Source organism: Scleropages formosus, chromosome 17 (assembly GCF_900964775.1).
Source record: "Scleropages formosus chromosome 17, fSclFor1.1, whole genome shotgun sequence".
NCBI lineage: Eukaryota > Metazoa > Chordata > Actinopteri > Osteoglossiformes > Osteoglossidae > Scleropages > Scleropages formosus.
The window spans coordinates 15088984-15114626 of NC_041822.1; the positions used below are offsets into that span (position 1 = coordinate 15088984).

General features: G+C 44.0%; 1 protein-coding gene across 1 annotated transcript; it reads right to left on the minus strand.

Moving 5' to 3' along the window:
- Positions 1–3093: 3093 nt before the first annotated feature.
- Positions 3094–15200, minus strand: rgs7bpa (regulator of G protein signaling 7 binding protein a). The gene is made up of 6 exons (XM_029259574.1): positions 14207–15200; positions 13113–13279; positions 6052–6182; positions 5503–5647; positions 3898–3968; positions 3094–3383 (listed from the first exon to the last, which is right to left on the minus strand). The coding sequence occupies exons 1-6, from the start codon at positions 14354–14356 to the stop codon at positions 3292–3294; spliced, it is 756 nt and encodes a 251-aa protein (XP_029115407.1). The 5' UTR covers positions 14357–15200; the 3' UTR covers positions 3094–3291.
- Positions 15201–25643: the final 10443 nt, after the last annotated feature.

The window sequence follows — 25643 nt, forward strand, 5'->3', positions numbered from 1 at the left end:
AGTGACCTCGTGTGGCCAACTTCCGTAACTACACCGCCTGACTGACTGCTCTTCCACGGGCTTCGACCCGCCGCGCTACTGAAACAATAAAACTGACCCTATTGCACTTGACCCTCATCAAATAGTTTCACCATTCAGCTTCTTTCTAACACGGGTCATCACTTTCCCAATACTTGTTATCCCTTGTGGTTGACAGATGTGTCATCAGTAAAATGTGCTAGATTTCACTGGAATAAATTATCTTTAGAAAATTATATATTGTAGATACACTTATAGATTGGAAATACATCAAAAGGAAAAAATACAAAGAGTGTAAGAAAAACAGCTTGAGTGTGTAACTCGAAGGGTTGCAGATACACATTGTGTATTTGTGTATCGTAGTTTAACATGAATGTATTTAATTCACACTATAAATGCACGCACATACGCACACAAACACACACACATTGCTCGAAACCGCTTGTTGTTCCAAGCGGGGTCGCGGCGAACCGGAGCCTAGCCTGGCAACACAGGGCGCAAGGCTGGAGGGGGGAGGGGGCACACCCAGGACGGGACGCCAGTCTATCACAAGGCACCCCAAGCAGGACTCGAACCCCAGACCCACCACACAGCTATATTCAATAAAATCCAGTTTATTTTTGTGGAGTGCTCACACAGTGACACAGAGCGCTGAGAAAAGAGTAGAGGCATACTATTAATAAATTACTGCCTATACATTAAATCACTTCAATATCTATTAGGTTATTAAAGCTGTAAATAATCCTACTGCCCATGAAGGAAAGCAACAAAAAAACTCCTAACCAAAAGGCAAGGAAGAAAAAACCTTGGGGGGTCCATGTGTTACCCTTTAACTCATGGGAGTGCCCACAAGGACCCTGCCTGATGCCGCTTCAAGGGGGTTGAATGTGTGTGCTTCTACAAGGGTGGTGATCTGCTAATAAAGACGGCTAATAGCAAATAACTGTGAACATTTTAATTAGGAAGTATTAGAAAACCTCAAGTGACCCTGTGAGGAGGAAAGTTATTTAATGCACCAGCCAGCATGAGAGGATAAGATCTCAAGTGAACCAGGAAAAATGCTTCTGTCAGGTAAATTATACCGTTACATAATGGAGGCATTTGAATGCAAGGCTTTGACTTCAGACATCATTCAAAGTTTGAGAGATGAAGTGCGGTAAACTTTCACACCATCTTTCAAGTGCCTGTGGATGCACCAGTGCATAAACACTGTCTCAGCGAGCTTGTCACCACCTGCTGGAAAAGTCACTGGACCAGAAACGTGGTACTTCGATTGCTGTGGCAGTGGAGCTGTCCATTGCTTCATACTTCCATTGCTTTCACCGCCTTTTTCCCATGGTGTCCCCCGGGAGGAAGACATCCTGGGGTCACCGAAAGGCCCCTTCACCAGTCCTTGCCCAAACAGGGAGGAACCCCTCTTGAGCAAGCACTCCACACACCGGGTGTCCCAGGAATCCGGGCTGTGCTCCCACATGTCCTGATCCGGGCCTTCCTGGTGACAGATTATTTAAATCCTGAGACATTAAGATGTCTTTGGCGCTTGCTGCAACCTCTCTTCTTCCGCGATGCACCAGGACAATAACTTTCACTCTGCATGCTTCTCATTGTTTTCAAAAGGTAACTGGTGACAATGATGCGAGTTGACAAAATGTAGCAGAGAAGTCGCAGGTTGCTCATGCCAAATTATACCTGCAGCGTGTAGAAAGTGCTAAATTGCTTTGCTCTTGCCATTCACTTCCGACATGGCCTGCTTCCCCACCCCACATTCCAGTAAACCCTTAACCGCTTTTCCACCTTTCTCTGAGATAAATACATATTTATCTTTTAGGAGCTAACACTGCCGCTTCAGCATCTGGGCTGATTGGCCATAGGTTCAAATCCAGGCCATTCTGCGTGGGGTTTAGGTGCTCCGGTTTCCTCCCATAGACCATGCGCTTCAGTTCAACCGATGGTTGCAAACTGCCCTCAATGTGCGCATGTGTGGTTGACCTGTGATGGACCGGTGTCCTGTGCAGGTTGAACCCTCCTGGCCCAGCACCCGGCGATCCAGGGACTGACTCTGGTTTGCTGCAGCCCCGTTAAGGATAAGCGGTTAAAAAAAAAAAAAAAAAAAAAAAAAAAAAGTGTGTTGCATTTACCATTCGCAAAACCCCCCGAACAAAATACAAGACACGGGCTAGATTTTTCAGTAAAAAAAGGTTTATTATCAATGTAAAATGACCTAGAATTTTAGCTTGAACTACAACACCTCCTGCATGCCCTAAACATTTAGTACTAGACTTATAAGCAAAAAAAAAACCATGCTGTGCCCTTTCACTCTGGACATGAACAGCCAGGTGGGTGTGAACCCCACCGGTTTACATCAACGGAGACGTAAAAGAAATCCACCGTAAAAAATCTTTCAGTATGTTATGCTAAAGTGTGCGTTGCCGTGTGTATGGATATATACACAAGTATGCATATATACATACACACACAATCTGATGTTTTAATTTATAGACTACTGTATACTGCATGTGCAAAGGCTTCATTAATGTGTTGTATAGTATTACTGAAGTGGAAAAAGTGGGGTACAGGTTTTTCGGTACATGGAAGACTAAATTATAGAAGTACTCTTACAGGACTACAAGAGAAAACTAATGTCAAATGCAGCGCGTGGACTTCGTACAAGCTGTCAGAGTGATGGGAATGAAGTAACTGGTACTGCCAATTAAAACCTAGCCTCATGAGCAGTTTTCCTCCGTGTCCGAACGTACGCCTGGCCTCGGGAAAGGTACGGCTATGACTAGCAGGTCGGTGGGGCTTTGTAGAAGATATCTCTTTCAACAGAGGCACTCAAATAAATTACAGCTGGCACAAATAAGAGAGACTGTAAAACAACGTCACCTTCAACGGCTACTATGGAAGAAATTAAAAAATATATATATATATATATATATTTATATATATAATTTTTTTGTAATCTGATTGTTGTCTTCCATTGATGAGCAGTAGTTTAATTCCATTTACAAATATGGAAATAATTATTAAAAAGCATCTTAATCAAAATTAGAGTAAAATATATATTTTTGTGACTATTGATTCCGTTACTTAAAAAAAAAGGTTGTACTTTTTTTATCACAAAGTAAAATTAGAAAATGGGGCAGCCTTCTTCAACCAATGAGAGGACTGGTTTGGACATGGCAGTTTGAAGGGGAGACACAAGTGGACAAAGGGGTCATGTGGGTAATGTTCACACAACGTCCTCGAATCCGCTTCCCTACAGCGGACTCCTTAGCTGGACACCAGGCAGCAGAGCCCAAAGAAGCGCTTCTTCCTCTGTCGGACCAGGGGGTACGGAGTGAGATTGAGCAGACTGCTGTCATCTGAGCGACATGGGGACAGACACGTGTCGGCATTTTCACGTCCCTGCGCACCATCGAACATCAGGCCGGCGCAATGCTCTACACAGACTTGTGAGCTGAAGTCATAGCGCTGACCCTGCTGTTGTACCCTAGACCCAGGGAACTGATCTCAGCTGCGTCCGCTAAGCAATTAGACGAAAACCGCTGTCAGCTCCTACTTGTGTGTATATGTGCCGCGAAAGTACGGTATCAGACACAACGCGGTTCAGCGATTACGAGCTTGCGTGGAAGCTTTCCGTCTGTGAAATGTATTTTCCGTTCGTTTCGAGCTGTACGTCACTTTGGCGGAAAACGTCTGGCAAAAGCTTAAACGAAACGGTAAACGTGAAAGTCCGAAAGTGCAGATTCACGCGTAAGGTTCATTACGGCTCAGCTTGGCAATTTCGATCGTTACGCTAAGCTGCGGTTTTCTTTTAAAGGTCAGACGCAGAGGTCAGTAGCGAAACGCGTCCCGTTGCGAGCGGGATGGACTCACCTTGGTTCTTCAGCGGCAAAGGCATGGCTTCCCTGAGTTTGCTGAGGAGGTTCTTCATCTCCCGCATGTCCCTGCACAGGCATCAGAGCGCAACAGCTGTGACACTAACTAACACGCGTGTCTCACGTCTGTTACGTGAATGGGCGATGCATTGCCTGAGGTGGGTAGGTGGGTGGGTGGGTGAGTGCGCTCCTGAGCTACCCTGGGGCGCCCACAGGGGCCCCGCCCGATGCCGCTTCGAGGAGCGTGAATGGGTGTGGCTAGATACGAGGGTGGTGATCAGACTGCCAAATGCCGAAGATGGTGCCACTGATGTGTGCTTGTTGTGAACATTAGAAAACACACACACACACACACACACACACACACACACACACACACACACACTGAAGCTGTCTGTCCCAAGCAGGGTCGAGGCAAACTGGAGTTTAACCCAACAACACAGGGCACAAGGCTGGAGGGGGAGTGGACACACCCAGGACGGGATGCCAGAGTCCATCGCAAGGGACCCCAAGCGGGACTCGAACCCCAGGCCCACCAGAAAGTGGGACCCTGGCCAAACCCGCTGCGCCACCACACCCCCCGCCCCCAGTGTGGAAAACTTTAACAACAAAAAAGTCACTTTAGAAATCACACCGGGTACTTTTACAAGTGCAATGTGGTCTTCATAGGTGCCTGGGAACTGAGTATCAGCAGTTCATAAATGCAGATGTTACCTGGTGTTTGATATAACTCCAGACAAATTTAATGTTACTGTTGCTATGGGCGGCACGGTGCCACAGCGAGTAGCGCTGCTGTCTTGCAGTACCAGGGAGGTGCGAGAGGATGTGGGTTCAATCCCTGCTCAGTCTGTGTGGAGTTTGCATGTTCTCTCTGTGTCTGTGTGGGTTTCTCTGGTGGAGTGCTCTGGTTTCCTCCCACAGTCTGAAGACATACTGTTCAGGTTCACCTACAGTGTGCGAGTGACAGAGAGAGTGTGTTCCACTGATGTATGGATGAGTGACCCAGTGTAAGTAGTGTATCTAGCAGTGTAAGTCACTGTGGTGAATAAGGTGTGTGGGCTGATAACATTACACAGAGTTCCTTGGAAGTCATACATGCACACAATGTCTACAACTGCCTGCCCTGAGCAGGGTCATGGTGAACTGGAGCCTAATGCAGGGCACAAAGCCAAAGGGGGAGGGAATGCACAGGGGGCAGGCCACTTGAACCTCAGACCTGTCACACAGTGAGCCCCAGCCAAATCTGCCGTACCGCTGTGCTGCTTTGGAGAAAAGCATCTGCTAAATAAGTAAATGTAAATGTATTGCCCTCCAAGGATTTGCTCTGACTGAAAGCCCATGTGGCCCTTCTGTACAGTATCAATGAATACATCCAAAAAGCAGTAACTATGCAGTAAATATGGTTGTGATGGCTATACATTTAGAGAAACTGAAGGGAGGTGATGACTGTGTTGAGTGAACATACATATAGTCTTTTAAAACAAGGTATTGACACTTCTCCTCAAAAAAAGTCCCAACAAGATTAGCAAAACAAACACAGACACACATAGTGCAAGACAGCATACACACACAAACACACACACACACACACACACACACACACCTCTCTGTATTCTCAACATCAGTGGACACCAGCCAGCTGTACTGAGGACAGTCCACTGGGGAGGATGACGTGTCCTCCAGGATGGGGATGTCTGAGCTCTCGTCCGCCTTGGAGTCGACTTTGGGAGCCGCATGGATCTCTCTGCCTGAAAGAGTCACACGCTCCAACAGTGATTCCAATCATGATGAAGGCACAGGTTCATAATATGTAGGCATTCAAATGTGAGCTTGCAACATGTAGCATAACAGAAAAGGAAATATCCCCATAAACTGAAGGCTGCTGTTTCGAATCCCACTCCCATGACGGCTGCAGGACCCTTTGAGAAAAGTACTTACTGTAAATTGCTGAAGTGAGAGTACCCAGAACTAAACTAAATAATAATAATAATAATAATAATAAAACTAGCACATAATAAAGTTCAGACACAATCGATTCAGTGCAGTAATAAGAATGACTTACAGTAACTGTAATCATGCGAAACTGACGGAATTATAGCTAAAGACTACTGGGGCTCTCTGCCCGGTCATGCTGGCGAGTGTGGTACCGTACCTTTCCTGTGGATCTGCATGGAGCCCAGCAGGCACACGGATTTGAGCATCTCTGTGATGTACATCTCCAGGCAGCACTGCAGCTGGATGAAGAGCCTGCAGATCTCCGGGTGGATCTCTCCATCCTCGGGCCTGCGGAAACATGGGGTGGGGGTGGGGGTGGGGGGGGGGCATTTGCAAAGGCATTCATTTCGAGACCACTGAGCCTGTGTGGTGGGAACACTTCATCAGCGGATGGGCAAGGCTCCAGCTTGGGCTTGTCATTTCCCCGGAGGATGGCAATTCTCGAACCTGGTCCTGGGAGCACACTCTCCTCATTTCCAAACCAAACAGCACGGGATTACTGTTCTAAAGAGCTGGGATCTCTGTTGTTATATTTAGTGAAATAAATATTTCACTTATCATTAATTAGTCACAACACTGTGCATTTTAAGATGGGCAAATGCAAAAGGATTTAAGAAACATTTTTACAACTTTTGAAACATACGCCTCTGAACAATCGATCTTGCGCAATTAAAACGGTACAGCAGAAAGCAATCGACACTTCAGTTAAGCCAAATAATTTAGTCATTTAGGCAGAACATGAGGCAGCCTGCTCAGGTGGTCCAGGAAACAGGACTGGAGAAACTCCACATCTTCTCTCATGCCTGCAGATGTCAACATCTTTCAGCATCATTCCTCTGCAGATTCGACTGTAATATTTGTATTTTGTCCGTGAACTAACAACTAGTGATTTTAACTATCAATTACACACACACACATTTTCTGAACTGCTTGTCCCATACGGGTCGCGGGGAACCGGAGCCTACCCGGTAACACAGGGCGCAAGGCCGGAGGGGGAGGGAACACACCCAGGACGGGATGCCAGTCCGTCACAAGGCACCCCAAGCGGGACTCGAACCCCAGACCCACCGGAGAGCAGGACCCGGTCCAACCCACTGCGCCACCGCATCCCCCATAACTATTAATTAAGCTTAAAATAATTTTTGCTTTAAAATGTGATTGTGTTTAATTATGTAATTTTCCTAATAAAAATAGTTTTATCCTTACTGTGTTTTCCTTATTATCCTCCACTTTTGTGAGGATTTTCAAAAATATAATAAGTACAGTATGTTGTCTTTAGTAATATAATAATAAATGCAATTATAATCACTAGTACATTCAGTATTTATAAATGTGCATCTTCCACCAGCTCCCCATCCAACATACAGAGCGTTGCATAAAAAGACTTCACGCCTGGCCCGTCACCTGACCGAATCGCACATGGAGACGCTCTGCGGCCAAAAAGCTTTTAAAGACACAGCTGGTGATGAAATGTGAAGCGCTGCCACGCTCAGAGGAGCAGTCCAGACGGCTCCGAAGGACGTGCGAGAGCGAGCTTTTCCGTGCGATTAATGTCTGTGCACACGTTCCTTTAAGATGGAGGGCGCGCGGAACCGCCTGCCACCCCCGGCTCGTAACGCTCGATTCGCACCGCCGTTCTCGGCCCGCGTTGGAGCCAGGCTCCTTCGGCTCGAGGTCTCACCGCAAGGCTGCGGGGTCAAACCCCAGGAGCGGCGCTGGAAATTTTCATCGTGCTTCCCTTGAACTTGTGGTGCGAAGTATCTTGTTATATAAAAGAGGACCAAAGGTGAGGTGCAGCGACTTTGTTTAAAGAGCCACTTTGGATATGACAAGAGATCCTTCAAGGAATGCACTGCGGTCTTCGTTAAGAACCCGGAAACCTAGAACCTAATCATCACAAATACAGATGTCGCCTGTGGATTTGCACGCCTCTAAACAAACCGAATTTTGCTGCTGCTCTCAAACGATCTGGACTGACCAAAAGGCCAACTGACCTTCCCCACAGTATCACTATGCCTAGAAATGAGCCCTTAAAGAGGGAAACTGAAACAATGCTAGAAGATTCCAATGTGTTGCCATCACTGTATTACTGGTTAACTAATCCAGTGTTCGCTCCCACCAATTCAGCATTCTTATGTGTGAATATTAAAAAAATCTATTCAACTAAATGCACGTTTTAATAGATATTCAATGCCACATTTTTAAATCGGTGTTTCTTCATGCAGTATATTGCTCTGCATAGAAGTATTACTTCAATCTAATCACTTCCATGTCACACTAGGCAGCATTAAAAGTGATTCCGACCAGGTTAAAAGAATCGCAAAGGTTGTTCCATCTAAAATTGGATTCCGAACGTGCACGTTTCCTTTAACGAGACAAATTTGCGAAGTTCCACAGTGCCTTTGGCAGGATTCCCAGAGAGGCAGGAGGGAAAACACTGGATCAGACACCCGAGTCCTGGAAATCTGCCTCCACACAAGGTGATAAATGAGGGCACACCAGCAGTCTCCTCGGAGAGCGGAAGGGTTTAGACCGCAATGTTCTGTGGAAATGCAGGATACGCCGTCTTCGCCGGCTTTGAAAGCGTGGCAGCTTTTTGTGGGCCGAAAAAGGTCTCAATGTTTCGCTGAATACAGGACAGGTGAGACACTTTGTTAACAGGTAAGCCACATGACCGCAGATTGACCACACACAATAGTACTTGTAGGTTCGAACAAAAGCAGCTCGTGAGTCTCACCACATGACACGCATGACAGGGCAGTGCGACCTCAGCTGACGGAGCGACAGCCGTGCGGATGGCCACGCTCAGCAACCCGTGAGCAAAAATTCTGCATTCTAACACGTCAAACTTCACTGGAGGTAAATCACTGCACGTTCACATGGATGCCAGTTTAAATTCCAGAGAGAAACAAATACTAGGCTGATCATTTGACAGACAGCAGAACTACAGGACGGAGTTTGTACTCCTGTGATTATTCCCATTTGTTGGACATGAGAAAGCTTGTTATGCAGAGGCTCCCCATGAGAGAAGGGCTGTTAATCACACAGCTATTGTTTATTTATAACAACGCTGTTCCACGAGAAACGGTAGCGTTGACAATTCAGCCGGCACATCGAGACTAAAATCTGTGACCTCTGCACCTCTAGACAGAAACTCGAACCAAAAAAAAAACGACTCTGGGCAGTGTTGTCATACAGCCATAATAAAGGGGTGCAAAGGCCAGCAATGCAAAGGCCACATTTTTTGGAAGGCCTGTCTGCGTTTGGGACTGGAGCCATATGATATTCTGCAGTCCCAACAGAGCGTTAACCACGAGCTCTCGCATCAGCTAGAGACTTACAAAGTGCTACTGTTGTTTGCCTTGAGCAGGTCACTGAGTTCCTTTGACATGCTGCACGGATAGAGGGCAGTCTGCTCTTTCACATACGCTGCAGCGCTGCACAGCTCTTTCCTCTCTGCCCGCCTGCCACCACCCTCCGAAAAAGAGAAACAAAAACTAGAGCATCTTGAAAAGGACATACGTTGCCCTGAGTGAATACATCCAGTCTAGACAGATATCACGTTTAAAACAGACACACACCCTTGCGACCATCTCAATTTAAGAGTGAAGAGAACATCTTCTCCTGCTCGGTGGCTTTTATTTTTATCAATCCTTAATCGCGCGATAAAATTATCCTGAAATACTTATTTTTATTGAACTCGAGAGTTTGGCTTTTGAATGTTTGCTCTTTAAATTGGACTCCGAGCTTGCGTAATATTTGTACGGTTGGAACAGATGTCTCAGAAGTTCAGAGACCGGCTTGGGAAGATACAGTAAACATCGGAGGAAGAAGCTGGTGTCGGTGCACCACTGATGGGGAAGAAATCTCACTGCATTAGTCACTCCAAACAGGTGCGGAAAACAGCTATTAATATAATAGACAGCTGCGATACTAAAACAGCCGTAACAGAACAACATGGAATCAGCTGCATTGCCGGGGATTCTGCTCACCTATAATTTGTAATATGGTTATAACCCTGGGGGGGGCGGCGGCGCAGCGGGCTCGGCCGGGTCCTGCTCTCCGGTGGGTCTGGGGTTCGAGTCCCGCTTGGGGTGCTTTGTGATGGACTGGCATCCCGTCCTGGGTGTGTCCCCTCCCCCTCCAGCCTTATGCCCTGTGTTGCCGGGTTAAGCTCTGGCTCCGGTTCGCTGCGACCCCACTTGGGACAAGCAGTTTCAGACAGTGTGTGTGTGTGTGTGTGTGTGTGTGTGTGTGTGTGTGTGTGTGTGTGTGTGTGTGTGTGTGGGGTCTATAACCCCAGAACTTAAAAGAACACCAGGGAAGGTAATCTGTGCACTGTAGAAAAGACTGAAAAATCTACAAAGCATCATGACTGCTCTCACAGTCACCCCATGGGGGTACCCCTACTGGACTCCTCCTAAACCACCATCCAGCATCACAGAGCAGGGAGACAGAGAGTCACACATCACATTTGACATCCTCCTCCTTACAGAGTGTTTTTATAATTTAAACATGAAAACGCAACACAGACACTACACCGTTTCTGGACTTATGAGCAGTACAATGTTGGGTTTCAACTTGACAACATGCCCATTAGACCGATTCTATCAGCACAAAATAAATCTGCCATATGTCTAACTTGTAAAAAAGTATATATTTGTCACAATTTCGGTTTTGGATTCTGCATCTGTGGTAAAACGCTAGGTTTTATAGTACGGGAGGATTAGAGAAGACGCAGCATATTACAAAGTAAATCATGTCTCTCATATGCAAATATTCAGGCAACATAAACCCGTGTGTGATAGGCAGCATATTTCACAGGCGCTGGTGAGCTGCAAGGATGAGCAGGAACAGCAGTTTGAAACGGACTGAGTAAAAGGGGGGCCGGGGTAGTTTGGCGAGGGTGCTAATACACGAGGTGAGTCAGCAAGCGCTCCGTGCGAGGAGAGAGAAAACATGGAGAAGGAGAACGGGCTCGAGGGAGACCATGAGAAAATGGAGCACAGAGAGGAGAGCGAACGGCAACCGAGCGGCAGGATCCATCCGCTCCCCGAACCTGCCGCCGCTCCTTTGGAGGAGTGCCACCCAGCAGCCGCCCAGAAAGAAGGGCGGATAGGCCGCTCCCCACGGAGCCGCGACTGCCACCCACATGGATGCCTGCCACTTATAATGTAGCATCTGAAATTCTCCACTTCAGCTGCCTGGATTTTCCTGAAATATTTCAGCCGAGTATCCTCAGCAGACGAACTAAGGAGGTTAATGCCCCTCCCCAATGCACATTCAAAGGCTGTTGCGGAAATAATTAATTATAACGAATAATAACAAATTAAAATAGACAATTTAGACACATAAACAGACACAAAAATGCACGCTAGTTGTAGAAAATTTCTCCGACCTGCAGGAGCATGGGTGTAAATATGCTTTCATGAGCACAGGTTGCATACATTTCTAAAAAATAAATCCCAGTATGGTAGTAGCGTCAAAAAGCAACGAGACGACCTCGTGCCGCACCTACAGATGCGCTGGATACACGCGGTCCGGGAAAATGCAATAGTTCAGAAACACCGCACATCCCTCTTCTGCCTTTGACGCCGATTAGTTCTTCTGCTTTCAGTTAGTGTGCTCGAGTCAGCTCTCTGGGCGTCTCACAAGTGGCGAAGAGACTGCAGGTGGCACATTGAAACAGGCAGCTGAAATTAATTTTAGCTGTTGAGTGCGAAAAGCAAGTCGTTGTTTGATAAGTGATAAATGTCACATTCTAGAACAATCTCTCGGGGTTTATTCAACACTTCATTATAGGTGCCTTACACAATATTTCATACAGTACGGAGTATGGATACTTTATCATGCACCCTTTGAAGAAGAGGCTTTTAATCTTTGTGGGACCACCTGGTCAAATAGAGGGTGGAAAAAATATCAAACAGACAAAAATAGTGATTTCGGGTTAACCAAAGGAGAACATGGGAGGGGTGAGTTTGATGCGGTAAACGACCTTCTCAGAGGAAGTCAATGCGTTAATGCCCTTGATTTCACAGCCCATTTTCCAGGAGCTCTGGATGCTAACAAACGCAAAACGCTACAGTGACAAATGCACACATGAAGGACACAGCCCACATCCATTGAAAACAGATGTTTGAGTCATATTACAATGGAGGCTCACTGGTTTTACCTTTTTTTATTTTAACTTTTATGTGCGTTAATGAATTAATCCAGTTCCGGTTTTATAACTGTCCACCCATTACCTAATTTATGGACATTACAACATACTAGATTCACTGTAAGTTATTAATGCAAGCCAATACCAACACCGCTCACTCTCGGTCAGACCGGGAGACAGTGAGAGCAGTAAAAGTGAATACTTTCAGACTGATATTACACTGGGAGTAGAGGAAGCCATCCAGCTGACTTCCAAAAATGTTTTATTCTTGCTTTTCCTCTTACTTTGTGCCTGTCTCACTACTTTTTGTAAGTCATGTGTAATTCATTAAAGAACTTTTGTCTATTCATTGCATGTGTTTTTTTAAAGAAACACTTTAAGGGGAATACATTAAAGAAAGAAAACTTTAATGATCTAAGGGAAAACCGGTATTTATTATCTCAAGTTAGGTCAACATGACTAGTGTTTCCCACCGATAACATCATATATTCAATAAAAGCATACAGCTGAGAGGGAATGAAGGTGATGATCAGAAAGATGGACTGCAGGACAATAACGTGGACAAGGAAGTGGTCCTTGTCTGTTCTGTTTCACTTGCAGTCCTGAAGTCCACCATGTATCAGCACCAAGGACAGCTCCGAGGAATTCAGCTCACACTTTTTATGTAACAAGACAGACTCCCACTGATTGGTGTATTTTTTACACACCAAAGACACATGCAATATTCATCAGTGTTTAAATATAAAAATCTGTACTGAGTAAGAGATCACCTAACTTGTACTTTTTTCCATCACAGATTTTTTTGTGTTGTGTTGTAAAACACAAAACAACTATTGAAAAAAAAAAAAAAAGAAACCCTATAATGGCCTATTGCTTTTTTCAAGGGCATTTCCCTGGTTATCACCTGCAGTGTGAGCACTGCTGCGTTTTGGGTCTGCTGTTTGCCTTATTATGCCTATGTGTTTAATCTGCATACACTTAATGAGCAAGCAACGCGCGCGCGCACACACACACACACACACACACACACACACACAGTGACAGACACACAACCTTACCCTGGGATTGCCGACAGGTTCTGGTGTGCGGCTCGCGCCATCTCGCACCCTTTGGTCCGCGTGCTGTGCATCTCCGCGCGGAGGGACGGACAGTCCGCCGAAATCTCCCCGATGGAAATGACCAGCTCGCGATACAGGGCCACGAGCGTGTTAAACTCGTGCACGATCTGCAGAAGACGGACACTGCTTTTTTTCACTGAGCTATTTCACACGCACTTCTCAATGACAAAAACGCGCGGCACACTCTGGGATTTCTTAAATAAATGAGTGATCTCTTTTTCAAAGACACTTGACTTTTAATTCAATCGGTACGATCATGTGAAATAAAGGCATGAACACGCTGGCTCGGGCTACACGCCGAACGCACGGGTGCAGAATACAACACACGAAGGAGCACATGTTTAAACTCGGCGGATAAAGTCAATATTTAGTGCCTCGCCTGTGTACATAGATTGAAAGGGTCCATCAAGGCATAGATGGGCGGAAAGGAACACGAAAAAACCAGCAGTCATTTTAACAGCTACACGTACGTTTGCATTTACAGTGCAGATAATGGAATGGCAGCCGATTGCTATTTAAAACTTTAATTTTTGAAACCTGTTAAGCTTTCGCTGCACACTGTGACTGGTTCCGTTTTTGTTCGCTAATACCGACGCAGGATTTCAGCAGTGATTTTACTGTTATCTTTTTAAAAAAAAAAAAAAAAAAAAAAAAATCATCAAGGCTCACGGACACAAGAAGAAGGGAAATGGACGTGGACACTTGGGTCCGAATGAGCAGAGTCGCTCATCCCTGCGCCAGGCAGCGGACACACGCGGCGTAACCCGTGTCCTCTATGCGACTGACTGTGGCACGAGCCCGCGTTTCTTTCTCGCAAGCCAGGCCACCGCACCGCATGCCATGCAGCAGAGCCCACGCCACACACACGACACGCACACTCCGAGCCCTGCTGCAAACAAACGGTCACATTTATGTGAAATTCACCAAACGGAACAAAGAGTGCCGTTCGCTGCGGTTCATAATTACAGACAGAGCGAGCCGCACGTGACGCGGCGCAGCAGAACGGCCCCACGAGGGGGTCGCGCTGTACCCACCATCCTGCAGTGCTCCACGAGCCGCTGGGCTTTGCGCGCGCTCTCCGTGCTCTCCCTGCGCTCCGAGTCCCGCTGCGGGGCCCTGCCGATCTGGAAGATGTTCCCGGCGGATCTGGGGCGGTTTTTGCGCCCATTCGGTGCAGAACTCATGCATAAACAGCCACCGACGAACACCTGCGATGATTTGTCCTTATTTCTTCAGTGTTTTTTTTTTTTTTGAAAAAAAAAAAAAAGAAAAAAAAAGCGTTCCCCGCGTGTTGCAGTTAGTGTCGGACACGACAGGGTACAGGGTGTGTGAAGGGTACCCTAGTGCAGGAACAGGTCCGTGGGCACGCAGCGTCGAGCGCGCGGGAGTGCCGGCTGAGCGCTCGCGGGTGCACTCCGCATCGCTCCCACCGCACAACCCCGCACAACCCCGCACACCGTGTTAGAGCCCGCACAGCCCGCACAGCCCGCACAGCCAGTGTACAACGAGTCACCTTCACCGGAGCAGAAACCCGAGCGGGGCTGCAGCAGGGTCGCGCTCGCGCACCGCCGTCCCTCTCCTCCGAGAGGCGCGTTCACAGAGAGCGCAGCGCAGCCATTCCTCACGTCGAGCGGGTCTCCACGAAGCACTGCGGGTAGTAGATCGCAGCGTGTCGATCACAGAGGGGTTCCGCAGCGCTCCCTCGGCCGACGCTGTCCCTAGTAGTACCAGAGGATGTAGAGAGCGGGACGGAGGGGAGAAGGAGAGCCGAAGACGGGGGCCATTGGCGGTGCGGGGCGGGGGGTGCGGGTCCTCTTCTCAAGGTCTTCTTCTGAGAGTGTCTCTAACCTTGGAGAAGCACAGCAGACGTGCAATGGATGGCAGCCTGACGTGGCAGCAGTGGGGCTCTCTCATCAGACAGGAATACTAATAATGGTGCCCATCATCGGAGCAGAAGCTAGCGGATGAATGAATGAATGAATGAATGAATGAAAGCCTTTCCCAGGATACACAATCGCCTCACTTACAGTTCCCTCCAAGATGTACATGTCATAAACACATAGAGGATGAACATGTTGTACAGTGTCGCAAACTGCGGGGTGGGTTGTGGGGGGGTTATATCTAGGGGAGGGGGAGGATGGTATTTGTCAGATCACAACGTGTATAAATAATTATTGTTTTCAAAAAAGGCTCATGAGGACAGATGCCAACACTAAGACAAACAGAGGATGTTATAGGATGTATAGATTTTTATACATCTAGATTTCAGTTGCTTTTAGTTGATTGTTTTTAGCTGATAACTATTTCTCAAATGTGACTTACTTTGTCGGGATTGTTAAAACACATCGATGCATTTCAGAGTTAAGGGTATTAATCACATTTACATTCGCATTTACATTTACATATTTAGTAGACACTTTTCTCCAAAGCGACTTCCAATGAGCTCTATGTATTGTTATCAGCCCACAAACCTTATTCACCAAGGTGATTTACACTGCTAGATACACTACTGACAATGGGTCACTCATTCATAAATCAATGGAACACACTCTCTCTGTCACTCACACACTGTGGGTGAACCTGAACAGCATGCCTTTGGACTCACATAATCACATAATGACAGAATAAAATAGATTTCAGTACAGCAGTTAACATGAGATCAATGGCAATGACCTTGAACACATAAGAATAATATTAATAACAATAATAAAAAGCCTGTTATGATTCGAGTTAAGTACTGTGCGACAACATATATTTACTCGTATGACTTCAATTAACTAAGTTTTTTCCCAAGCTTTTTCGCATCACAGATCTATTAATCTATAAGGAAATTAATGCTTTTAAAAATGTTTGATTATTCTTGCACAAGTAAATTAAGCACATAGTGTGATCTGTAGTGTATCAGGGACACAAATACTAACCTTAATTTTAATGATATTTGTGAGATGCAGGAAGGTGGAACAAGGAGTTAGTGGAATAGTTGGCTCCGTTGGCAGTACTGTATCAGTAGACTTGTACTGGTGCTTCATTCCATCAGTTGGCACTTGGATATTTTGATCAGCTTCTTGCCACATACAGAGTACACTAGATGTATAATTTTACTACCAGAAAGAAACATACAGCATATACTCTTTTATAATGTACAGTTTTATAGGATGGAAATAAAGGGTGATTCATCTTGGCCAGCCTGATTCAATACTGTACTGTGCTCACTGGCAATAGTTAACGGGTTAATTGGAAAATATCTGGCGTTTCTTTAGAAGAGAACAAGTTGAGAATCAATTGTCAGTCTTTCCGGTCACTTCATAAATGCTTCTTCAGTAGATTACGAGGATCACTAACTGGGATTGCCTTGATTTGAAAAATAGTGAATTCAAGTCTTTGAAGTATTCATGTTATGATTTTGTATCTTCCATGTTTTCACATTTACTTCCTTTCATACAAAAGTAATAAAGCCCCCATGTTTGCCTCCTTGAGGAAATTATGTTGGAAGTGAACTTCCTCTGCCTTCTCAGCACCACCCATGACAGCTGACTTTTCAAATCCTTTGTCATGGTTTTGTCAGTAACATCATCCAGTTGGCAGATTTGGAGGCGGGGCCTAAGAGCTTGGTTGAGTAGGATTCACTCAAAACTGGAAAACACAGCAAAGGCTAGTATATAATACAGAGACTATGCTTGCCACCAACCAGCTGTTGGTCAAGCTGCAGGTTGTGGGGGCTGAGCTGTTTGTGACCTACCATCATATGAAATAGAGAAAAAATGCCTGTGTGGTATCAGAATCAGAAGGTATGGACCTTTGAGATCACGAGCCTTCGTATGGTTTCTCAAAGTGAATAAGATTACTTTTGTCAGAAGAACAACTGAAGAAGAAGAGGAAAATGCACTCGAAAACTGCATGTCTGCATCCAAATCTCTCTTTATGTTGGTATAATCAGCTTTTTGTATTGTTCTCAGAGATATGTGTTACTTTGGAGAAAAGAGTCTTTTAAATGAATAAATATAAATGAAAATGTAAAGAACCACGTGTGCCACCACATTGCCAGAAATCTGGAACATTTCCATGAAACAAACGTGAATGAAAAGAACAGCAATGCACATTGTGATGGACTGGCAAACTGGCCTTTCAGCTCTTAGCGGAAGCAGGACTTTAGGAAAAATGGCATGTTTAAAGTACACTTGGAACTCATCAACACAACCCTTTGATTCAACCTCATGACAGTTTATGTGAAGAACTAATAAAAGGTTTATAAATGATAACAGTACTGTATTGCCTGTAAATGAAACGTGCATAGCAAGTGAAATTGTGGCAGGCTTAAATAAAAAGCATATCTATAATTTATGAGAAATACCTTTTGGTAAAAGACATTGACATTTAACATCCTATATTCTATATGGTCAACTTTTAAAGATATTCCGGATGACTAAAAATGAAAAAGTGTGGTTTGTACTACATACTCCACTCCTAGTGGTACAGTTCGGACTGCTGCTAGTGGTGGACCGGGACAACCTGGGATCCCTGCCGCTTCAACAACTATATTTCCAGATTTATTTTGCCCTTCCTTCTAACATAATCCTTACTATATTTGATAACTTATCCTTATAATTACATATTTTACCAGTTCAGTGAAAAGTAAGAACTACTGGGTATAAGTTTTCTACTCGCTTGGTGGTCCCGCGCACGAAAGGTAAAGCACAGGTGACAGGGGTTCTCGGTTCTGGCTCCGTTGTGGTGGAATGACCTTCCCCTCTCACTCAGAACTGCTGAAACTCTGTCTACATTCAAGAAGGGTCTGAAAACTCACCTTTTCTGGACTCACTTCGCCCAAGATCTCTCCAGCTCATGTATTGGAAATGTTCATGTACCTTAAAGCCTTAACTTCATGAGCATCCCCAGGCAGATAGCCTTAGTTTATTCAGCCACTACTCTGCCGGCATTTGCTTGCTTGTGTATCTTATAATATTTAAAAAAAAAAGAAAAAAATGGTAGGAGGGTATGAGGATTTCTATAATCCTGTGTTTTATACTTGAAGTTGAACGAGGAACCTCGGTGAAGCAAGTCGGCAAGTGGTAGGTAACAAACTGGTTTTACTTCAATACTTGTCTGCAGCCATTTCTCTTTCTCTTTTTTTATGTAATGCATAAATTGTACTTTTGCTGAGATGTACGTAGCTTTGGACAAACAAAGCATCTGCTAAGTGAATAAATCATGTAAAATGTAAGACGCGGCTATAATCATGACGATTAGCCGTACATTAAATAAATATTTTTGCTGTGAAAACCGCGTCTTCTTATTATTACAGAAACATACAGAACTGAAGAAGATATGTACCTGTAAACACCGCTCCCCCCCTCGCCCGCCCCACTCCCTCCAGCAAATTTAATATATTTGGAGCGCTGTGTACTTCTGAAGGATTACATGTCTTTATCACAGCCCAAGAGTTGAAATGTAATAGAAGCACTGTCACTTTAAGCGCATTTCTTCTCCTGTCACTCTCTCCGCCCGGGGGGGTCATATCTACCAGCGCAGTGTGTATATTGGTGCAGCGTCTCCATCAAACTCACCTTTTACATTATAACAGAATCCTTTTTAAATACAGCGGTATTTGTATGCTTTCTTTAAAAGTGATAGAAAATGTGTTACTGTTTTCCCAATAAATACAAACAGTGTTTTCGTTACACCGATTTTTTTTTTTACCTTAAGGACAATTTTTGGAGTGCGTTTTGTTCATGCAAAAAGGAATGGGGCTGCGCTGAGAGTTTAAACTAACTAGGAACTGAAAAATTAAAGTCAAAGTCTAATGACTAAAATCTAAGTTCAATGTTGTATCTATTTATTGCAATCAGTAAAATTACTCATATTCACTTTAAACAATTTTTGCATTTTACATTACAAGATTAAACAGTCATTTCATTTACATCTGCTCATCATCAGAAGTGGAAATTCCGTTACGAATAGATGGTATTTGCACGTATGACAGTTTGAGATTAATTTTTTTACTGAAATGCAAAAGATCAACTTATACTTCATGTCGATTTATTACACTGTGTGTGTTGTCGGTTAGGGGAGTAAATAACAACTTGCTGCAAGAAATTATAGTTTTACTATTCAAGAGGAAAGATAACCTCAGTTGCTTCTGTAAAATATTCAGTACCGAACCTGGTAAAGTATGGACTTGTAAATTAATTTCAGTATCTCGTTGAATCTGCTAAGAAATATTATGTAATAATTTCCATAGATGCATATGTAACTAAGTGCATGATTAAGATTCCCTCACGTTGCTGAAATATGCTTTGGCTTTGATCCGAATGCAGGACTGGGACAGATGATAGTTGAGATTGTGTAAATTCAAGGGCAAAGTCTGAAAAGAAAAAAGAAGTATTTAGCAGCCATAATGGAATGCATCACAATGGTGCACTGATATTTTTCCTCAGATATGTCTTTCATATGTCATTTTGATGAAATCACAAGAAAACTGTATCTTTGGAAATGAGTTTTATTTTTAGTATTGCAGATTGAGGTCAACCAAAGATGGAGTATTTTGTGCAGTAGATTTCCATCTATTTACAGCAAGTCTAATGCAGTTTTTTTCCTATGTTGTAATTGAATATTTTGCACTCTTACCACCAATGATTTATGCATATACTTACATTTAGCTGACACAACTAAATATGAATTACTCTCACAGTTAGTGCACTGCATACATGTTTAAAGTGTAAAACTGAAAGTTGTATCTTTTACTATCGGTAAAAGTCATTATTAGAGAATTTCAATGAGACAGTTGTCACTCCTGATTCTGATAGGCTCCCAGCTAACGTTCAATCCAGAACCAGCATCTATTCAATAACAGAACCTTTTCGCTTCAGGTTAACGACAGCCAAACCATATTCTGGAGCTGCTGCGATCCATGGCAGGTGCTGTTGCCATCCACGCTCCAGCATCCTGGTCAACCACCTTGAATCAGCAAAGATTTATGCAACATTTGAAAAGCTGCAGGTCAAGTCACAGGATAAGGTTTATGACACCCCCAGTCAGTCTGAGGTAACACCTGACTGCTTTGTGTTGGAAACAGCTGACAGCTGGTGTTTGGAAACAGTGCAGAATAAAAGCAGTTCAGCTTGCTCTGTTTTTATCATGTGTCGTTTTCCAGTGTAATAGCATAGATATGCGCCACTCAGAATGGAGCACCAATGGGTCAGCTCCTTCAAAAACAGTTATATTTTAAACAGAGGAGCAATGCTGTATTCCTGCAACTACAAGGATGGGGTCAGATGGAAATATAGAAGCAGCCATGGCTGATGTGTAGAGTTTAGAAGAGAATCTTTCATGTCCCTAGAGAGTCGATCAGAGAAAATAATGTGGAGAAACTTACTTTTTCAGAAGCCCTGATTGGTGAAACCCAACAGAGGCAAAGATAAAAGAAAAGAACGTCATGTCATTTCACCTCATATATTTATTCAACAGTCAGATTTTCTTAACATCCTGTTTCATTCCATCATTGTTCACTGTTGTACATTGCATAAAGTTTTAATATACATTCAGAGCCTCGTGGAGTTGTTAATTTACAATAACACACACAAAAAAGTGTCTATAACTGCCTGTCCCAAGCGGGGTGATGGTAAGTCAGAGCCTAGCCCAGTAGCACAGGGTAGAGGTGGGAGGGGACACACTCAGGATGGGATGCCAATCTACCACAGGGCATCCCAAACAGGACTTGAACCCCAGACCCACCACAGAGTAGTACCTGGCCAAATCCACTGCACCATTGGGTCCCCCAATTTACAATAGCACCAATACTTATTCTTCTAATGCAACATTTGCCAATATTCTTTAAAGTTTACTGTTGTGAAGAGATGCTTAATGAAATGGCGTCTGACTAAAACCATAAAAGAGCTGTAGCCGTTTTCATCAGTGCTTGATTTTTTTAAATGTACTGTACCTTATGTCTTGAGCACACAGTGCAGTACAAAACTAAACAGTGGGAAACAGAAAATGGATTCTGGGTGATTCAGGGTATGTCTCATGCCCTTTGATTCCTAGATTGGTGCCAGACCGCTGCAACCCTCCATTGTAGATTTTGTAACAAAAAACTACAGTATAAATATTACGGTATGCAAATGTATTCAGTGGACTCAGAAGGTCCACTAGAAGGTCCTCAGAAGGTTACAGAAGGTGTCCAAACTTTGATGAAAAAGAATAATGATAAAACTTGGTCAGAGCTGACAAAACCAATGTATATTATAACATGGTGATATTTATACAGCATTTTTGTGTCTACCTCTTGTGGGAACTTAAATATCTAACGGAGCATGAAGGGTGCTGCAGGATTTTTTAAGATTGTAGCTGACAGAATATTAATGAAAAACTTGCATTTTTTTTTAAATTAAATGTTAAATAAATGTTGCATTCTTTGAAATTTGCTTTATTTTCATTCAAAAATCTAGATAAATGGTTTTTCTAATGTCAACTGGCCTAACTCAAACCCTGATGAAATCCTTTTCATATATTCAACTGGAATTTGAAGCAGTGTTATTTTGCACTGTGAGCTGTGCATGTTTTATTTTATTTCAAACAAAGAGAGATGGAAGAATTTTAATGATAGAAGAAGTAACCGTCCCTTAAAGGCTACAGTGCCACAAATTTGTATTGCTTCAAAGGCATTGCTGAAAGGTGGGGCCATAGCACTCTCTGCTATGATAGAATCACCCCGAAGAACCTGAATATGAAGTGCAAGGGTAGATTTTACTAAGCCGCCCTCAGGTCCAGGTGGGTCACCAAAATAAAGTACCTACTTCTAGCCAGATAAGAGCATCCATCTTCCAGCTGAACAAGGCTCCATAGGCTCAGAGCCAAATCATGCCTGCAGCTTTTAGGAAATGTGTTCGTCATAGTTTTGAGAGCTGCTTCCCAACTACTCAGATAAATTGTTTTGTGCTACTAATCTGAAGATGCAGCCAAGACCTACGAGGTCTAGTCTTCTTAGATAAGGAAATGTGTCTCCTTGTAAGCTCTGCAGGCATTTTAACATTAAGATCAAGTTGCTAAGGGTCTTGACCTTTTTTGCAGAGCATGAGTGGCTCCATTGTAGCCTTTGTGGCCCCTTTTGTAGAGACAACATCCTTATCTCATCCAGTGATGAAAATTTTTCATATTGCCTTATATTACTTGTGCATCAAAGTAAGGGGTTTGTTGATGCAAAACTTTTCTTGGGTGTATCAGCACTAAATAATAGCAAAGGACAAATACCCTCAAAAGGAAGTACTCATTCTCATACCTAGTAACAATGCACAGCTCGAACCCCATCATCAAGCTCGCCGACGACACCGTGGTGGGTCTCATCAGCAAGAACGACGAGTTGGCATACAGAGAGGAGGTGCAGCGGCTAATGGACTGGTGCAGAGCCAATAACCTGCCTGTGAACGTGGACAAAACAAGAGAGATGGATGTTGACTTTAAGAGAACATGGAGCAACCACTTTCCACTGACCATCGACGGCCCCTCCATGCAAAATGTCAAGAGCACCAAATTCCTTGGTGTTCACCTGGTGGAGAACCTCACCTGGTCCCTCAACACCAGCTCCATAGCCAAGAAAGCCCAGCAGCATCTCTACTTTTTGCAAAGGTTGAGGAAAGCCCATCTCCCACCCCCTATCCTCACCACATTCTACAGAGGGATTATTGAGAGCATCCTGAGCAGCTGCAGCACTGCCTGGTTTGGAAATCGCAAGACCCAGCAATGGATAATAAACTGATGAGAAGATCATCGGTGTCTCTCTCCCTCCATCACAGACATTTACAGCACACGCTACATCCCCAAAGCCACCAGCATTGCGGATCACCCCTCGCACCCCTCACACAAACTCTTCACCCTAATGGTGTCTGGCAAAAGGTACCAAAATATTCGGGCTCTCACGGCCAAACTGTGTAACAGTTTCTTTCCCCAAGCCATCAGACTCCTCAGTACCCAGGGGCTGGACTAACACCAACCCACACACACACACACACACACACACACACACACACACCCATACTCAACTGAACACCATTCCACTCCCTTGGCAAGTTCTTGCACTCCTTTTTCTTAAATTGCTGCTAAAATGTAAGTAGTATGTTTACATTTAAAGTTTTTGTATATTTATTGTTTATATTTATTTTTGTGTTTATATATAAATAAATATATATTTATTGTTTATTGTGTAGGTAGTCGGGGGGTGCAGTGGCGTGGTGGGTTGGACCGGGTCCTGCTTTCCGGTGGGTCTGGGGTTCGAGTCCCGCTTGGGGTACCTTGCGACGGACTGGCGTCCCGTCCTGGGTGTGTCCCCTCCCCCTCTGGCCTTACGCCCTGTGTTGCCGGGTAGGCTCCGGTTCCCCGCAACCCCGTATGGGACAAACGGTTCAGAAAATGTGTGTGTGTAGGTAGCTCTGAGTCGGTTCTGTATAGCACCATGGTCCTGGAGGAACATTGTTTCGTTTCACTGTATACTGTACCAGTTGTATACGGTCAAAATGACAATAAAGCTGCTTTGACTTTGTTTTTACATATTTTTATATCATGACTGATCAGCAAAAATGGACTGCAGTTTCATGGCAGTTTAGAAAACTGCATTCAGCAATAACAGAAAACTCAATTCACAAACCATTCAGGTCTTACAGACCAATAACACTTCATATAACAGACCAAAAACAAAGCATTATTTACAAAGCTGCATTTGCAAACTTGTTGTCAGGAATCCTGATCTTGTTGTTGGAGAACACCACGATAATTATCAGAGGTGACTTTAAAGCCTCCTTTTTTGAAACAATTTGCATGTTTTCAATGCTGAGCAGGATTCCAAAAGCCATTATTCTTGTTTTTGGATCTCCTTGAATGGAACACATTCGAGGGCTATAGATAACAAGGTTAGGTGTGAAACAAGACTGGAACCCTTCAGCTAAAAGGGTTCCAAATTGGTAGTCCTTCACTGTTGAGTAGAGGCACTATGCTCATTCTAAAACACGTGGCTATCAGCAGTGTCAGAGGTCAAACTATTTTTGTCAGAGAAGTAATACCTTCTGAGCAGGAAATGGCCCAACCAGATTACAAGATCAGTGTCAAATTCAGTGTACCATCCATTTAAAGGTAAGAGATCACTTATCTTTTCTTTCTCCATATTTTGAACGTGCCCTATCTGGCAGAATTAGTCTTTCAATGCGATTTCTGACATTCCATAGCAAGGTCTTGAATGCTCCTCAGTAACTGCACAAGATTCCAACCTAAACATGTATCTGTCAATTCATCATCAAGCGTTCTTTAGCAGGCAGTCTAGCTTTGATATCTTAAACGCGGTAATGGTTTATCGTCTTGCAGGTTGTCATCTTATTTAGATAAATTTGATTGTCCGACAGTCCTGCTTCTTCTCAAACAGTCCTCTCTGGTACTCCTATCTGTTTGACTTCATCTCTGTATGAAGGTCATGCTGTCGGTGTCCAAGAAAACCTTGTTCAGAAACTGGAAACCTCAGTTTTCTGGTCAGAGTGCAAATAAGCTTCATGCTAAAGCAGAGTGCTGTCAACAACTCTTTAAATGATGTCTTCTTGAACACCTCTCCTGCATTTAGTTCATGTCCTAGATTTCTTTTTATTTCCAACCTCAATTTAGTCCTCAAGTCTATTAGATTCAGATGAGCTAATGGGTTTTTTATACCATACATGTATATAAATAAAGATAATCTCCAAGGTGATATGAATTAAAACTAGGAAAAACTGTAACTCTTTAATAACTGCCAACACTTTGGGATAAAAAGCTATGTGGAGATACAAAATGGGTGTTTGATGTTTTTAGTAATAAAAAGACTGCCTCACCGTAATTGTGAAGTTAATCTGATAGTTTCGTATAAGCGAAGCAAAGGAAAAATGCAGAGGACTGCTATGAATTCATGAGTCTGAAAAGAAAAATAATTTGTACCATGGCTGGTAATGGCTCCAGTCTGGAGTCTAAAGCAACAAGAGGTGGCGAGTTCCCTGAAGAGGACAAAGTCCATTTACTGTGAGAGCACTTTCCTCCCACAAGGCAGAGGGCTGTGCCACCACTGGGAGGAGGAAAAAAGGCCAAGTGTGTGGTTTTAGAGCGGAAGAGCCAGAGACAATCAGGCCTCGTAAGAGGCAATCATGGTGGCGTTATTCTTACTGCCTCAGGGGCCCTTCACTAAAAAACCTGTGAAAACCATTATTAACAGTGTGGCAGATCAAATCCCACCTTTTTTCGGGTATATTTTGTGTATGTAATTCACTACCAGTTTCTTTTCATTTCCCTTCAGACCTCAATTTTCTTCTAGAATTGGATATTACATGCTGCTCATGTTACTTCTTTCTTCAGCTGATTTTAGTTGTTGTCCCAGGTTAGTGCAATTGAGGAAAGCTGAAACATGACAGAAACAGATAGCTCAGGAGCACGGACCCTTCCGCCTCCGGTGGTAACGGGGAAGTGAAGCTC

Coding starts and splice junctions, on each gene's coding strand:
- rgs7bpa (XM_029259574.1), bottom strand. CDS start 14,356: ATGAGTTCTGCACCGAATGGGCGCAAAAACCGCCCCAGATCCGCCGGG. Junction 6,183..13,112: donor AACCTGTCGGCAATCCCAGG/GTAAGGTTGTGT, acceptor ATGTTTCCGCAG/GCCCGAGGATGGAGAGATCC. Junction 3,969..5,502: donor GATGTTGAGAATACAGAGAG/GTGTGTGTGTGT, acceptor ATGCCTGTGCAG/GGACATGCGGGAGATGAAGA.